Source organism: Salvelinus sp. IW2-2015, linkage group LG26, assembly GCF_002910315.2.
Source record: "Salvelinus sp. IW2-2015 linkage group LG26, ASM291031v2, whole genome shotgun sequence".
NCBI lineage: Eukaryota > Metazoa > Chordata > Actinopteri > Salmoniformes > Salmonidae > Salvelinus > Salvelinus sp. IW2-2015.
In genome coordinates this window covers 13,686,270-13,704,454 of record NC_036866.1, presented here as the reverse complement: position 1 = coordinate 13,704,454, position 18,185 = coordinate 13,686,270, and the positions used below count along the sequence as shown (strand labels likewise).

Below are 18,185 nucleotides of genomic sequence, written 5' to 3'. Positions count from 1 at the left end.
AATCTTCAATATAGAAATGCTACCAAATTTGTTTTATTAAAACTTGTTACAAATGATGGAGTCACGCATGATTCACCAAATTATATTTTGAAAGAGGAAGTACTTTCAGAATATGTTTTCGTTTCAGGCTCCTCCATCTCCACTAACTGAAACTAATTGTATGGATTTTTTCCCTAATAATAATGTAAAATTAACATCTGTACAGAAAGACTCATGTGAAGGCCAAATTACAGAGGAGGAACTGCTTGATGCAATTGGGGCCTTTAAGGATGGGAAAACTCCAGGGCTGGATGGAATACCAGTGGAAGTATACAAAGGTTTTTTTGATATACTCAAAGGACCATTATTAGCTTGTTTTAACCACTCCTATATAAATGGTAGATTATCAGACACGCAACAAGAAGGTCTGATATCATTATTACTGAAACAGGACCCAAGTGGTACATATAAAGATCCAGTCCATTTAAAACATTGGAGACCTCTTACACTTCAGAAGGGTGTTGCAAAAATCCTAGCAAAATGCTTGGCGCATAGAATTAAAAAAGTATTGTCAGATATTATTCATCCTAATCAGACAGGTTTTTTACATGGACGATACATTGGAGATAATATAAGACAAGTACTGGAAACAATAGAATACTATGAAATATCGGGGACACTAGGCCTGGTTTTCATAGCTGATTTTGAAAAGGCTTTTGAMAAAGTACYACTGGAGTTTATATATAAATGCCTAGAATATTTCAATTTTGGGGAATCTCTTATAAAATGGGTTAAAGTTATGTATAGTAACCCTAGGTGTAAAATAGTAAATAATGGCTACATCTCAGAAAGTTTAAAACTATCTAGAGGAGTAAAACAAGGTTGTKCACTATCGGCATATCTATTTATTATTGCCATCGAAATGTTAGCTGTTAAGATTAGATCAAACAATAATATTAAGGGATTATAAATCCGTGGCTTAAAAACTAAGGTGTCATTGTACGCTGATGATTCATGTTTTCTTTTAAAACCACTATTAGAGTCTCTCCACGGCCTCATAGAGGATCTAGATACTTTTGCTATCCTCTCTGGATTAAAACCAAATTATGATAAATGTACCATATTCCGTATTGCATCACTAAAAACTTCACATTTTACATTACCATGTAGTTGACCAATTAAATGGTCTGACGGAGATATGGACATACTCGGTATACAAATCCCAAAAGAAAGAAATGATCTCACTGCAATACATTTTTATAGAAAGTTAGCAAAAATAGATAAGATTTTGCTACCATTGAAAGGAAAATACCTGTCTATTTGTGGAAAAATCACCCTGATTAACTCTTTAGTCATATCACAGTTGACCTATTTGCTTATGGTTTTGCCTACACCTAGTGACCTGCTTTTTAAATTATATGAACAAAAAATATTCCATTTTATTTGGAACAGCAAGCCAGATAAAATTAAAAGGGCCTATTTATATAACGAATATGAATTCGGAGGGCAGAAATTATTAAATATTAAAGCATTAGACCTCTCACTAAAGGCATCAGTCATACAAAAGTTATACTTAAATCCAAACTGGTCCTCTAGTAAATTGGTACGAATGTCTCATCCTATGTTCAAGAAGGGCCTTTTCCCTTTATTCAGATTACAACTGCTCATTTTCGGTTGTTTGAAAAGGAAATAATCTCCAAATATCTTTATTTTTTAAACAAGCCTTAGAAAGTTGGTTGCAATTTCAGTTTAATCCACCTGAAAGGACGGAACAAATAGTAAAACAAATATTGTGGTTAAATTCAAATATACTAATTGATTTTTTAAAAACTGTATTTATTGAAGATTTTTTTTTTTTTGAAGTATAATTTTTGTGAATGATATCATAAATAGGACTGGTGGAGTRATGTCACACATGCAGCTAACACAGACATATGGAAATGTCTGCTCTACCCAAAATTACAACCAATTAATTGCAGCATTACCACAAAAATGGAAGAGGCAAGTAGAAGGGGAAAAAAGTAAGGAACTTGTATGTCGGCCCTGTATTAAAGAACATAAATGGTTAAAGAAGTGTGATAAATAAAAGCATATACCAATTTAATTTAAGGACCAAAAAACTGACAGCTGTGCTATATAAATTGCTAAATAGTTGGGAAGAGATTTAATGTACCCATTCCATGGCACATGGTTTATGAATTGATACGCAAAACAACGCCGGATTCAAAACTTTGAATTTTTCTATTTAAATTACTATACAAAATTCTTGCAACTAATAGAATGTTATATATATGGGGGATACAATCTTCCCAGCTCTGCAGATTCTGCTGTGAGGAGGCAGGGTCATTAGATCATGTATTTTGGTATTGTCCATATGTAGCTCGTTTTTGGTCACAGGTCCAGGAATGGCTGAAGAATTGCAACATTTGCCTAGAACTAACGCTGCAGATAGCAATACTGGGTGATTTGAAAAGCCATAGTCAATCAATCAATAATATAATTATTATTATTTTAGCAAAAATGTTTATTTTTAATTTACAATCTGTAGAAGCTATGAGAATAGGAAGGTTCAATTATTTTGTGAAGCATCACAGCACAGTTGAAAAATATATGGCAAATAGAAATCCGAAATGGATGATGTTGAGAGATAGATGGGAGGGGTTGAATGGAGCTGAAGGGTGGGACTAATAACAAGATAAACAATGTAAAACATACGGGATCTGTAAAATGTATATAGGTTCGGAACTTTTGTGAAATAGCACAGTTACAAATAGATATCAAACTGGATGGACATCGGTAACGACGGCAGCTCAGGACAGACGGGAGACTCCGGCTGCTCCGGACAGGAGGGCGTCGCCAGAGGCTCCGGACAGGAGGGCGTCGCCAGAGGCTCCGCACTAGAGGGCGTCGCTGGAGGCTCCGGACTAGATTCCTTCGTTGGAGACCTCATGCCATGGATCCTCACCGGAGGCTTCGTGCCATGGATCATCACTGGAGGCTTCTTGCCATGGATCATCACTGGAGGCTTCGTGCCATGGATTATCACTGGAGGCTTCTTGCCATGGATTATCACTGGAGGCTTCGTGCCATGGATCATCACTGGAGACTTCTTGCCATGGATCACGACACTGAGGCTTCGTGCCATGGATTATCACTGGAGGCTTCTTGCCATGGATTATCACTGGATTGGAGAGACACACAGAAGGCCTGGCTCTGGGAGAAGGCACAGGACTCACCAGGCTGGGGAGACATGCAGGAGGGTTAGTGCTTAGCACAGACACAGAACTCACCAGGCTGGGGAGACATGCAGGAGGCCTTGTCCTTGGCCGAGGCACCGGATGCACTGGACCGTGGAGGCGCACTGGCGGTCTCGAGCGCAGAGATAGCACCACTCGTCCTGGCTGGATCCCCCCTGTAGCCCGGCAAGTGTGGGGAGGTGGAACAGGCCGCACTGGGCTGTGCTGGCGAACTGGAGACACCGTGCGTAGGGCTGGTGCAGTATACCCCGGGCCGAGGAGACGTACTGGAGACCAGATGCGCTGAGCCGGCATCACTCCTCCTGGCTTGATGCCCACTCTAGCCCGGCCGATTGAGGAGCTGTGATGTAGCGCACCGGGCTATGCGTGCCGACTGGGGACACCTTGCGCTTCTCCGCATAACACGGTGCCTGCCCAGTCACTCTCTCGCCATGGTAAGCACGGGGAGTTGGCTCAGGTCTCCTACCTGAGTCCGCCAATCACCCGTGTGCCCCCCCAAAAAACTCTGGGCTGCCTCTCGTGCCCGTTACCTCGCGCCAATTCCTCGTAGTGGGGCAGCTCCGCTCTAGCTGCCTCCAGCTCTCTTTCAGACGGCGATACTCCCCCGGCTGTGCCCAGGGTCCTTTGTCGTCCAAAATTTCCTCCCAAGTCCAGGAGTCCAGAACCCTCTGCTCCTGGTTACCACGCTGCTTGGTCCTTTTTTGGTGGGTGATTCTGTAACAATTGTCGTCTGGAGAAGGAGAGGAGGACCAAGGTGCAGCGTGGTAAGTGGTCATATTTTTTTTATAAAATACGAAAACACTTGACAAACAACAAAAACGACAAACGAACAGTCCTGAAAGGTGCAACAAAACACTAAACAGGAAACAATCACCCACAACACACAATGGAAAACAGGCTACCTAAATATGGCTCCCAATCAGAGACAACGATAAACAGCTGCCTCTGACTGGGAACCACACCAGGCCAAACACATAGAAAAACAACAACCTAGAAAAAATAACATAGACTGCCCACCCTAACTCACACCCTGACCAAACTAAAATAGAGACACAAAAACGGAACTAAGGTCAGGACGTGACAACATCATAAATAGAGGAAGGACTAAGAACAAACAAGAGAGAACTACTGTAAAGTAGACTGTGTCTGTAAAATGTGTATAAGATGTATAAATTGAAGGTAAAAGCAGAAGTGTTTATCAGTTTACTCCAATTGGGGGATCGGTGGTAGGGTTTGCGGGGAATAATAATAAAGGTATATTCTTTAAAAAAGTATGTATGTCTATATAGGTATGTGTATGTATATATGTGTATATGTATGCATGCGTGTATGGATATATATATTTACCCAAAAAATATGGGGGATTGGAAATGATGCAGACAATTACATTGATGGAAGCGACATTCTTTCCGCAATATTAAGCTGATCCACCCCTTACTAAAATAAAAATATTTTAAAAAACACAACGTGCCATTGGAATACAGGAGTGATGGTTGCTGATAATGGGCCTCTGTACGCCTATGTAGATATTCCATTAAAAATCTGCCATTTCCAGCTACAATAGTCATTTACAACATTAACAATGTCTACACTATATTTCTGATCAATTTMATGTTATTTTAATGGACAAAAAAAATCGCTTTTCTTTCAAAAACACGGACATTTCTAAGTGACCCCAAACTTTTGAACAGTAGTGTACACTGTCAACTGTGGGACGTTATATAGACAGGTGTGTGCCTTTACAAATCATATCCAATCAATTGAATTTACCACATGTGGACTCCAATCAAGTTGTAGAAACATCTCAAGGATGATCAATGGAAACAGGATGCACCTGAGCTCAATTTCGAGTCTCATAGCAAAGAGTCTGAATACTTCTATTTAATACATTTGCAAAAATGTTCTAAAAACCTGTTTTTGCTTTGTCATGATTGGGTATTGTGTGTAGATTGCTGAATCTTTTTTTTCATTTTATCCATTTTAGAATGAGGCTGTAACGTAACAAATGTGGAAAAGTGGTCTGAATACTTTCCGAAAGCACTGTATATACACACAGACGCATACACGTATAATCACGCACGCACACACAGCCAGTCCTGACAGGCGAGCTTAGTGTATCCACTGAAAGATTACACACAGGCATTTAGAGGTCAGATAAACAAGATTTTGCTCAGCCCGATGTAAAACAAATGTTAGGCATTTTGAATGAGTGTTTTTCCTTGCCCTCCCCCATTCTGTCTCTTGTTATACTGTGTTGACAAAGCCTGGACACCCTGCTGACTGAGGCCTTGGGTCTACTATAAACCAGACTTGGCAGGGTTATGTAGCTAAAGAAGACAGGAACTATCCAGAATTTGGACATGCATAAGAACAAAAGCTCCAATCTCAGCAAATGTTGAGCAGCTGTGTCCCTCATTCCACACTGCCCGGGACCGGGAGTTGCTAGCTAGCTCTGTGCTGCATGGATGTACCGTTGTGGGCAAAGACACAGTGTCTCCCTCCCTGCCTGCCTGCCTGCCTGCTTGCTGGTCTGCTAAGCCTGCAAACCTTTTTTCACTCCCATACTGTAATTCAATTGAAGCGGGCCTATCCGTAGCTATGCATCCACCCACCCACACCCAACTCCACCCAACCCCACACAGCTCACCTCCTCACCTCTACCCAAACCTCCACAGCCCACCTCCTCACAGATACAACACCGACAACACTCCACTCAAACAACATCTATAATCACATATCCTTCCCAGCCTCGAAAACAGTTGCTGTGACAACAACATATTATAGCATATGCATGGATGTATCACCCCTTCAACACAAAAAATGTATGCATATGTAAAATATACATTGCACACACTACATAAAATCCCTATGCATTATGAATGGAGTTATTGGTGGTTGGTAAATGAACCACTTCGATCAGCCTGGTTATGGGAGTGGCTGTTTCCCTGCAGTATAACTAAAGCCCAGAGGTAAAGACTATAAAAGCAGTATTACCTGTTACCGTGATGGTTTCATGCGGCTATAACTTAATTAACAGCAATACACTGCGCAGGCTTTATAAGCGATCCCCAAATAACCAGGAGAGATCAGTGAGGCCTTCTCTCCAGGGTTATTCTCTAGTCAATGAGGCTCAGCTCGCGTATGGAAGGCAGTGGTACAGTGGCGCTACAGGACTTATTACAATGAGAAACAGACAGTGTTAGAAAGAGTGGCAAGTATGTTTACCGGCATAGAAGACATGGATAATGTTGAGACAATGTTATTCTGACGCTGAAAGACCCTTCACTGGTGAATTTGAGGAAAATGTAAACCAAAATCACTAGTCTGGTTCATTACATGGTACTGCATACGAGATGAATAAAAATACAGCATTGTATGTAATGCATATAAATAGGCTGTGAGCTATCAGGCCAGTAGCAGTGACAGTGGGCCAGGCCAAACTCATGGTATTTTTCACAGTAGGCTAATACATACAAATCAATACAAATACAGAATGCCTATGGGTAATGCTTATGAATGGGCCATAGTTATCAAGGCCGCTGACAGTGTGACAGGACATCAGGACATAAACACAGGACAGAGGGTGTGAATTTGACAGTGACAGTAGAGGCAGAAATCTCTAGACTTGTAATTACCAGACTGATCACCACTACGTGTGCAGCATTAAATATAAGCTTGCGGCATCAGTCGGCGAGGCTAATAAATCTCCCCGGCATCCAGACATTAAGTCTGTAACCTTCCCATTGTGTTCCATCCAACACTATGTAATTTACCATGTTCCTCACTGACTGTATAGTGTTTAGATGCCAGCGTGTGTCAGTCAGGGTGTGTGTGTCTGAGATAAGCATCTGTGTTTGTTGACGTGCATCATGTGTGTTTGTTTGCACAAGCCTGTATGTGTGTGGAGAAGCTCCTTCAAACACCTCTCCTGGCAGCCTCCTACTCTATAGAGAGAGGAACAAGCCGTCTCTTGTGTGGACATCCCATTTGGGGGGGAAAATAAATTTCAAATGTATTTCTAGATTAATTTTTAAGGACGCATGTGAAATATTGAAAAATTGGCCAAATAATGTATTTTAAAAATCTATTTAATACATTCCAACATGTATACAGTGCCCTCCGTAATTATTGGGACAGTGATATAGGCTCTGTATTCCAGCATTTTGGATTTGAAATGGTACAATGACTTTAAGGTTCACGTGCAGACTTTCAGCATTAATTTGAGGATATTTTCATCCATATCGGGTGAACCATTTAGAAATTAAAGCATTTTTTGTACATAGTCCCCCATTTTAGTAGACCAAAAGTATTGTGACAAATTCACTTATATGTTTACTAAAGTAATCAAAAGTTTAGTATTTGGATCCATATTCATATCACAGAATGATTACATCAAGTTTGTGACTCTACAAACTTGTTGGATGCATTTGCTGTTTGGTATGGTCGTGTTTAGATTATTTTATGCACAATAGAAATGAATGGTAAATAATGTATTGTGTCATTTTGGAGTCACTTTTATTGTGAATAAGAGTAGAATATGTTTCTAAACAGGTCTACATTAATGTGAACGCTACCATTAGTAATGGGCAGTCCTGAATGGATTGCGAATAATGAGTGAGAAAGTTAGACGCACAAATATCATAACGTAAAAATATATTTTCACATGTATTTATCGATATATTTTGTAAATATACACTACCGTTCAAAAGTTTGGGGTCACTTAGAAAAGTCCTTATTTTTGAAAGCACACTTTTTGTCCATTAAAATAACATCAAATTGATCAGAAATACAGGGTACACATTGTTAATGTTGTAAATGACTATTGTAGCTGGAAACGGCTGATTCTTTATGGAATATCTACATAGGCTTACAGAGGCCCATTATCAGCAACCATCACTCCTGTGTTCCAATGGCACGTTGTTAATCCAAAGTTTATCATTTTAAAAGGTTAATTGATCATTAGAAAACCCTTTTGCATTTATGTTAGCAATGATGTTGTCCTGATTAAAGAAGCAATAAAACTGGCCTTCTTTAGACTAGTTGAGTATCTGGAGCATCAGCATTTGTGGGTTTGATTACAGGTTCAAAATGGCCAGAAACAAAGGACTTTCTTCTGAAACTCGTCAGTCTATTCTTGTTCATAGAAATGAATGCTATTCCATGTGAGAAATTGCCAAAAAACTGAAGATCTCGTACAACGCTGTGTACTACTTACTCCCTTCACAGAAAGCGCAAACTGGCTCTAACCAGAATAGAAAGAGTGGGAGGCCCCGGTGCACAACTGAGCAAGAGGACAAGTACATTAGTGTCTCTAGTTTGAGAAACAGACGCCTCACAAGTCCTCAACTGGCAGCTTCATTAAATAGTACCCGCAAAACACCAGTCTCAATGTCAACAGTGAAGAGGTGACTCCGGGATGAGAGTTCCTCTGTCAAGTGTCTGTGTTCTTTTGCCCATCTTAATCTTTTCTTTTTATTGGCCAGTCTGAGAAATGGCTTTTTCTTTGCAACTCTGCCTAGAAGGCCAACATCCCGGAGTCGCCTCTTCATTGCTGATGTTGAGACTGGTGTAAGCCTTTGTAGATATTCCATTAAAAATCAGCCATTTCCAGCTACAATAGTAATTTACAACAATAACAATGTCTACACTGTATTTCTGATCAATTTGATCAAAAATTTGCTTTTCTTTCAAAAACAAGAACAATTCTAAGTGACCCCAAACTTTTTAACGGTAGTGTATTTTTTAAATGTATTTGGTAATGTTACTTTTGATTGTATTTGTAAGAAATATGTGTTTACATTCAAATGTATGGCAAATATTTAAAAAATTACCAATCATACCGTAATGAAATCTATATTATTTGATTTTACTTTTCAAGGCAGAAACATTTACATACATTCAGGCAGTCATACAACAAGGCATTAACTAACAGTCATTGATGTGGGAGCAGTTACTTTCGATCAGTCAGACATAGACCTACAGTACCAGCCAAAGGTTTGGACACACCTACTCATCCTAGGGTTTTTCTTTATTTTGACTATTTTCTACATTGTAGAATAATAGCGAAGACATCAAAACTATGAAATAACACATATGGAATAATTTGTGTAACACCAAAAAAGTGTAAAGTAGGCACCCTTTGCCTTGACAGCTTTGCACACTCTTGGCATTCTCTCAACCAGCTTCACCTGGAATGTTTTTCCAACAGGTCATCTGATGCAGCACTCCATCACTCTACTTCTTGGTCAAATAGCCCTTACACAGCCTGGAGGTGTGTTGGCTATTTGTCCTGTTGAAAAACAAATGATAGTCCCACTAAGCACAAACCAGATGGGATGGAGTATTGCTGCAGAATGCTGCTGTAGCCATGCTGGTTAAGTGTGCCTTGAATTCTAAATAAATCACAGACAGTGTCACCAGCAAAGCACCCCCAAACCATCACACCTCTTCCTCCATGCTTCACGGTGGGAACGACACATGCAGAGATCATTCTGTTCACCTACTCTGCGTCTCGAAAAGACACGGCTGTTAGAACCAAAAATCTAAAATTTGGACTCATCAGACCAAAGGACAGATTTCCACTGGTCTAATGTCCATTGCTCGTGTTTCTTGGCCCAAGCAAGACTCTTCTTATTATTGGTGTCATTTAGTAGTGGTTTCTTTGCAGCAATTCAACCATGATGGCCTGATTCACGCAGTCTCATCTGAACAGTTAATGTTGAGATGTGTCTGTTACTTGAACTCTGTGAAGCATTTATTTGGGCTGCAATCTGAGGTGCAGTTAACTCTAATGAACTTATCCTCTGCAGCAGAGGTAACTCTGGGTCTTCCTTTCCTGTGGCGGTCCTCACGAGAGCCAGTTTCATCATAGCGCTTGATGGTTTTTGTGACTGCACTTGAAAAAATGTCCAGATTGACTGACCTTCATGTCTTAAAGTAATGGACTGTCGTTTCTCTTTGCTTATTTGAGCTGTTCTTGCCATAATATGGACTTGGTCTTTTACCAAATAGGGCTATCTTCTGTATACACCCTACCTTGTCACAACACAACTGATTGGCTCAAACACATTAAGAAGAAAATCAATTCCACAAATTAACTTCTAACAAGGCACACTTGTTAATTTAAATGCAATCCAGGTGACTACCTGATGAAGCTTGTGGAGAGAATACCAAGAGTGTGCAAAGATGTCATCAAGGCAAAGGGTGGCTACTTTGAAGAATCTAAAATCTAAAATATATTTTGATTTGTTTAATGCTTTTTTTTGGTTACTACATGATTCCATATGTGTTATTTCATAGTTTTGATGTCTTCACTATTATTCTACAATGTAGAAAATAGTACAATTAACAATGAATGAGCAGGTGTGTTCAAACTTTGGACTGGTGCTGTACATGGAAACATTAAGCAATCTGGGAATAAAGAAATAAAGGGCAGGAAGCTATGAGTTTCAGATGGTTTTCTTAAAAATGGCATTGTTGGTTAAGGGCTTGTAAGTAAGCATTTCACGGTAAGGTCTACTACACCTGTTGTATTCAGCGCATTCTAAAGGGGGGAAGATTCTATGGAAAGGGCTTTTATAATACAGGGTAAAAAAAAAAGCAAAGACAACACAATACTACATATGCAATATTAACTGGGGCTAAGAAAAGGGGTGGTATTAGGTAGGTGGGCGAAATGGTGACAGCCTTAACAATGGACAATGGCGTGTAAAAGCGCAACCTTTAGTAACAGTGTACAACATAACAATTAAACTGGCATGACACTCGCATGTGTTTAACCCAAAGAGAGCGTATACAAGGCCTCCTACAAGCCACGCCTCCAGATCCTCTAATAGGCTTACACAGCTACAACATATTTTATCAACATATATTTTTATTGTACTTGACACATACCAAAAGCACTACAATGCATTCAAATGCATTTAAATGACTACACAAATTACTCCAAACATGATACATTATTAGTCATGTAGTGGATCCATGTCTTTCACATCTTGGGCACTAGATTTTTTCATAATTTAATTAAACTGAAGACAGGCACTTCCTAAAGTCCTTTTTTATGTAACCTCTTGAGATGGCAACTGTTTTATGAAGTTTAACAAAACTTAGTTTTTTTACTCACAATAACAATTTAAATAATCTCCACTAACCATGTTTCCATCCACAGTTTTCATGAGAGTAAAGTCATACCATTATATATGTTTTACTGTCACGATAGCTGTGATAGAAACGGGAAGTTTTGGTACAATTTTATAAATGACGACATAATTTGTTCGTTCGACATGGTGGGATCTTTTTTGTCTGTAAAATGTATTATGCGAGAAACGGCTTTATGCGCAAATATTGATATAATAACCATCATATCGAAATAAACTCACACGATTATATGTTGTGTGGTCCTCCCACTACGATTTGAGAAACCATGCAGTTTATTAGGCTACAGATGACATAAATTATGATCAACTTCACAGGGTGGTGAAAGTGCACGATGATCTTGATGCTCCTTTCCAATAAATATCGATGGTCTTATTCTTGTGACATGATGATCGATGTTTGACAAATAAAATTCTCGCTCTTATCCATAATAATCTCATCATATAGACTAGCATACCCACACTGTATCTGGAAACTGTTGGCCAGAGCGCACGTACCAAGACCAGAGTAGGCACATTTGCTATTTAATACAAACGTTTTTGTGACAAAACTATCGGTATTGCTGAAAATGCGATGGAACATTTTTTTATTTTATTCTGTACATGAAAGCGTAAGTGAAAAACTACATTTTGTGTGCACTACTTCATCACGCACTGCTTACAGGTCAGTTTGGTGGAGACACCACTGGTGGGAAAATGCGACTATTTTGTTTATGCAGATTTTGGAATATTCGCATCAAATTTAATCGCCAATTGGATGGAAACCTAGCTACTGGTCAATACGTAAAGACTAATTTAAGAATCCTCTGAAGGGGCAAACTATGTCATATGCCGAATTAGGAAATACCTTGGCCACCCTGTAGACCAGATGTCATAGCCATGCATTTCTGGAATTGTCATGCATTACATGCATTTGAGCAAAGACGCAAATGTATGTACATGCATCTCTGGAATACATGTAATATCTCTGGAATACATTTAAGGCATTTTAAGTGAAATATATTGAAATGTATTTCTTTTTTGTATTGGACTATGTGGACATGTGGATGAGTGTAACCTGCTCTGAGGTGCCCACCTCCAGGTACCATGTCATGCTGTTATTTTTTATTTTATTTAACCTTTATTTAACTAGGCAAGTCAGTTAAGAACAAATTCTTATTTACAATGACGGCCTACTCCGGCCAAACCCCGACGACGCTGGGCCAATTGTGCGCCGTCCTATGGGACTCCCAATCACGGCCGGATGTGATACAGCCTGAATTCGAACCAGGTACTATAGTGACGCCTCTTGCACTGAGATGCAGTGCCTTAGACCGCTACACCACTCAAGAGCCATGTAATGGACTGATTAGCTAACATGCATCCCTGATTTACAAGTGATGAAATTATACTTTAGGACGGCAGCAGGGACGTGGTTAGCATACCAACACTAAATTAAACATGACTAGCTGATTCAATCACAGGAACAGTAATTATAATTCATTCAGGCATCTTGATCCCGCTAAGGAAGACAGGTGGAGAGAGGTTGGAACTGCCTAGAATACACGCAGCAGGAACAGTTCGATTTTCTAGGGCAGATGTATGTTTTGTCTGTAGTCTCTGCCAATATCTAATCAAAGTACTAAAAGCAATACTCTTAGATCAATGTATGCAAATGGTATTCAGAGTTATGGTTTGATATTATATATATATATATATTTAAAAAACTCCATACATTTATAAATAATGTACATTATAGAGTCCATCATCATCTTTCATATCAACACAGTGTATTACAATCAGCCTAGAACTTAGTCTTCTGTCTTAGACAGACAGGGGATCTCCGGCAAGTGATTCACATCCTGCTCCAAATCAGTACCTGACATGCAGGCAGCAGAATCAAGCCCTAGCAGGTATCACCTTAGCCCTTGATCATGACAGTTCCAGTACATTACACATAAGAGTCATTGGACGAAGGTGTCTTCTGTGCTTGGTCTGAACATTAACACGCATCACTTGCGGAACAGTTTTGGAAGCATAAGGATCTTATCTTTCATATCAGAGAGAAATAATTTTCAAATTGTCTAACGACACAAATATATTGTCACTGAAAAATACTCTCGGCTGCAACTGTGTTCAAACCGCCTTGATATGAGTCCCCTTTGTTCTTTTTCAAACAGTCTCTCTTTCTGTGCTTCTCTCTCTCTCTCTCTCAGGGCTGCGAGAGAAACATGAGTTGGTGCGACAGGTTTTGTTAACTGCTGCATAAAAGTACAGTAATGAAAGCAGTCGGCAGCCACAGGGGGGACTGCTCTGGACACTTGTCTCTACACAGAGAACCACCTCTCTGGATGAAAACCTACATCACACACCCAACTTTATGTCTACAATATAAAAACATGCATAAAAGCTCATACGCCATCAGCTATCAAAAGGTCAGTTCACATTTACAAAGCAGGATGTGTAAAACAGAGTTCACAATCCATAATAAAAGATGTAGGCTACTGCCAGCCGGCATTGGATATTTTTTGTAAATTGAGAGCAGGAATAGCTGTGTTTCCCTAATTCTGCTAAGTGCCTACCTGAGATACCGCAGTAGCTCGATGGTCTCCGCCGGTTCAGTCGAGCTGTGGTTCATCTTTTGTCAGCCTGGGAGGATTCAGTACAGACGCAGAAGAAGGGTAGAATGAGCTGCACTGCTTTACAGAATACACTCTTGGTCTCTGTCTGCTATTTCCCACTCAGAACGCTCTCTCTCATGTTTGTATCAGCAGCCCTTCTCTGAGAGAGACAGCCAATTAAGACGCAGGGAAATATGGACGTAGCCAGCTGATTGGACCAGCCTGCGGTGAGTCGTAGAAGCTCAGACAGAAAGTACTGCCCCCCTCAGTGGCAAAACCAACAAACCCTCTGTGGAGAAACTGTGGAGAGTGGGGAATGCCTCAAAGCTCTGCAGATTACAATCACACAGACACAATAATAATGCCTGTCATCTTATAGCGGGGGAGGCTGGAAATGCATACAAATGTATATAGACAAATTTGAATTTGACATCTTTGGTGGCATTGAGCATAATACAACATTCACAAAATCCCATAAATACCAGATGAATGTATTGCATTTAATATATTGATGGTTTAATCTGTGCCTGAAACTTGAAGTAGATGGGATCATGGTTATATGTGTTTGAAGCATGAAAGTGAATAAAACATGTTTACGGTAAATCCCCAACTGCACACACACACAAATGATGCATGCAAGTCTATGACGCAAACACACACACACACAACCTCCATAAGCAGAAGTGTATACAGTACAGTAAAAACAACCATTGCCAATAGCTACCAAGCCAAGGGCTGTGGCTCCTAACTTGGTCGAGATATCAAACAATAGCTCATTGTTCAGGAAAGGTCAGTGCTGCTCACGACATTCTAGCCTGTTCTACATTCCAGCAGGCCTGCTCTATGAAGTTCTATCTAACAGTCAGCCAACAGCCTGCTCATTTTATGAACAATTTAAAGTCCAGTTGTTTTTGGTCAGTTTGTATAGTGTGGTGAGTGACAGGACAATGGGAAGACACTCATCTGGAGTGGACACCAATTTTGGGGGAAATTTAGATTAGACTCCTTCCTTTTTCCTCTTCTATTGAGTAAGTCCTTGTAAAAAAGGGACCCCCAAACAGCTGTACCTGTGTATTAATAGAGACAGACACATGCATGAGGCCAAGGAGATTCTTGGTGCGGTCTGCCACCCTGGGGTCATATTAAGACATTACAGCTAACAAAATCCAATTAGAGGGATTGTTGCATTTCATACAGCCAAGTAGACAAAATAAGATAAAAATGTATTCATTATTGATCAGATTCAGTAATATGTGATTATTTAAGCCTCAGCATGCCACTGACGATAAACGCTCAGGTTTTGCTAGTTTTAATGTCTATGGTTGTCATAATGTCGTCATAATACACGCGCAAACACGACCGTGACCTTATCAATATGTGTCTCCAATGTTTTTTATCTCACAGTTGTCACCGCCACCTGAGACACCTAACTGTTCCTCAAATTGGTCGAAGAGCGTGCGTCCACCGGCGTTCATGACTCGAAGGGGCAACAACCAGACACATTTTGAAGAGCAGAAAGTCAAACATACCTTTTTGAACATGTGCATGGAAAAAGTTCTGCGCGGGATGGGCTACAAATTGGGGGTGACAATCGGCGAGGGAAGCTACTCCAAAGTCAAACTGGCAAGCTCCCAGAAACACAATTCTGAGGTCGCCATAAAAATTGTGGGCCGCAAAAAGGCTCCTCACGAATTGGTCCACAAGTTTCTACCCAGGGAGCTGACGCTTCTGAGGGAAGTGAGACATGACAATATTGTCCATGTGTAACAGTATAACTTTAGTCCGTCCCCTCGCCCCGGGCGCGAACCAGGGACCATCTGCACACAACAACTGACACCCACGAAGCGTCGTTACCCATCACACCACAAAAGCCGTGGCCCTTGCAGAGCAAGGGGAACCACTACTTCAAGGTCTCAGAGCAAGTTACGTCACCGATTGAAAAGCTATTAGCGCGCACCACCGCTAACTAGATAGCCATTTCACATCCGTTACACATGTGCACGAATTCATCGAGGTTTGCAACGGCCGACTATACATCGTGATGGAAGCGGCAACAACGGACCTTCTCCAAAAAATCCAAGAGGTAAATTCCATCCCCATTGTCCAAGCCAAAACCATGTTCTCCCAGATTGTCAGTGCTGTGAACTATCTCCATCAACACAACATCGTCCACCGAGACATGAAATGTGAGAATGTACTGCTGACTAGGGACAACCAAGTCAAGATCACGGACTTTGGTTTTGGGAGGTTTGCCATGGGCTATCCTGAGCTGAGCAGCACTTACTGTGGTTCCGCGACCTACGCCGCACCCGAGGTACTGCTTGGAGTTCCATACGACCCCAAGAAATATGACGTCTGGAGCCTGGGTGTGATTCTGTATGTCATGGTCACTGGGTGCATGCCTTACGACGATTCCAATGTCCGCAAACTCCCTCGCGCTCAGCGCAAGGCCTTGGTCTACCTGGATGACGTAACCGTGGAGAGCCATGCCAGCTGTTCATTGCCTATCTGTTGCAGTTCAGCCCTTCTTCCCGCCAGACAATCCAACAGGTAGCAGAGCAGTCTTGGTTGCAATAGGCAAGGATGTGCATGATTAAATCATGTGTACCCTAATTGGAAATCCGACCACTTTCATTTGTTAATTTAGGTTAATGATAGCTATTAGCTGCTGGACATATTGTAGGTCTATTCATGTGTGTTGATGAATCGTTACTTGAGAAATGAGACCAAGTTGAGACGCTGGACGAGGTGGATAAGGTATAGTAAAGACCGTTTATTTGGAGGTAAAGATATCTGAGCAAAGCGTGCACGGACTCGTTCATTTAGCTCAGAAGGAACTAGCAGAACGGGAGATGCAATTGTGTCAGGGGAGGAAGACGGGCGAACTCCGCAGCACACACTGCCGCATATTTGCCTCAGTGCACTCATTGCAGTGGAGGTCAAATCAAACTCACATCTTGGAGGTTTGGATGGTGAGGCTTTTTCACGTCAACAGACAAATGGGGTTACACAGAGCAGTTCCAACGTGCTTTTTTGTGCTTCAAAGTAAGCAAATCGGCGTAGACAGGCGGCAAGCATAACCTAGTTTTATCAGCCACTGTGCGTTCGCGAAGCGCACTGGTAGAGAGCTTCCTCTTTCAATGGTCTGGCAGCTGGGAAGTGGCTCAAATTTTCTTTCCGCATACTGCGTCTCCCACAGAGTCAGTTCTGGTTTTATGCCTTCACTGTAGCTGTATATCGAGATGAACATGATCCCGACCCTGCAGCTGCAAGTTCATGTGCATTCAGATGACTCGTAATGTCACACAGAAAAGCCATTTCACGAAGAATTTTCCGTCTCGGAGTTTGTGTTGTGGTGTTCCCTTTGCTGTCCAAGAACAGACAAAATTCCTAAAAAACGAAAAAAAAAAGGCTCGAAACATCTTTGAAGCACCTTTCCCTGGCTTTAGCCATGCACCTCGTGTGATAAGGCAAATCACCATGCTCCGTTTCTAACTCCGTCAGAAATGCCTTGAATGGCGGTGATTCAAACCTTTTGGCTCTGATAAAGTTATGTGCCGCTGGTGATAGCTCATTACAGTGTCTTTCGCCATTTTCCAAAGGCTTTACCGCAACAACGCTTCCTGGTGTATGATACAATGATAAGCTGTCAGCTCACTGTCGCGTTTTTCCCTCTATGCATCTTTTCCGTATCCTTTCGCTCACACAGTCCGCCTCCTGTGGTCCACATCGAGTGTCCGTCGTTGTCAACCCACGAGTTTTTCCCAGGCAGCTCCATTCATTTACACATTCTTGAGCACCTTCATATACAAATCATGCCCAGTAGTTTGGCCATGCATGCGACGTAAAGCCAAAAACTCCGTCTGATCACGCTTATGGTGGGCAGTCACATCGGCAGGATGAAAAATTGACAAATGGCGAGCAATGTCAAGAAATGTCGGTGCTCTCATCCACAGCAAGGAATATCAATGAAATTTTCCCTTTCTTCACAAGCTCTTTTAGATTGATGGCTCAACGGTCTACTCTCTCGGCAATGGGGTTTCTGCTCAAGACTCACATCTTAAAATAGGTTTGCCTTTGTTTCTGGCAAACTGTCGTCAGCAACTTTAATATGCAGTTTTTGATGAATCCCCTTCCGTAAATGCCGGGCTGATTTAGCGACTCTCTTAACTGGCAAAATAAAACTGGCCCTGACC

The 18,185-nt window shown here is 41.1% G+C and overlaps 2 protein-coding genes across 3 annotated transcripts in view; one reads left to right on the top strand and one right to left on the bottom strand.

Annotated features, from left to right (window-relative positions):
• Window positions 1-14,175, bottom strand: part of LOC111953079 (yjeF N-terminal domain-containing 3-like) — a 90,138-nt gene extending 75,963 nt beyond the window's left edge. The window contains exon 1 of one of the 2 annotated variants that reach the window (XM_070435144.1): window positions 13,951-14,175. Coding sequence is in view for 1 of the 2 variants with exons in the window: in XM_023972176.2 (XP_023827944.1) it covers window positions 13,951-14,006 (56 nt within the window). In the remaining variant the exon portion in view is untranslated. The remainder of the gene's footprint in view (window positions 1-13,950) is intronic. The other variant, XM_023972176.2, reaches the window with a different exon arrangement.
• A 1,353-nt stretch (window positions 14,176-15,528) lies between these two features.
• Window positions 15,529-16,543, top strand: LOC111952309 (testis-specific serine/threonine-protein kinase 6-like). Its single transcript, XM_023970877.2, has 2 exons — window positions 15,529-15,748; window positions 15,984-16,543. The coding sequence occupies exons 1-2, from the start codon at window positions 15,529-15,531 to the stop codon at window positions 16,541-16,543; spliced, it is 780 nt and encodes a 259-aa protein (XP_023826645.1).
• The last annotated feature ends 1,642 nt before the right edge of the window (window positions 16,544-18,185 follow it).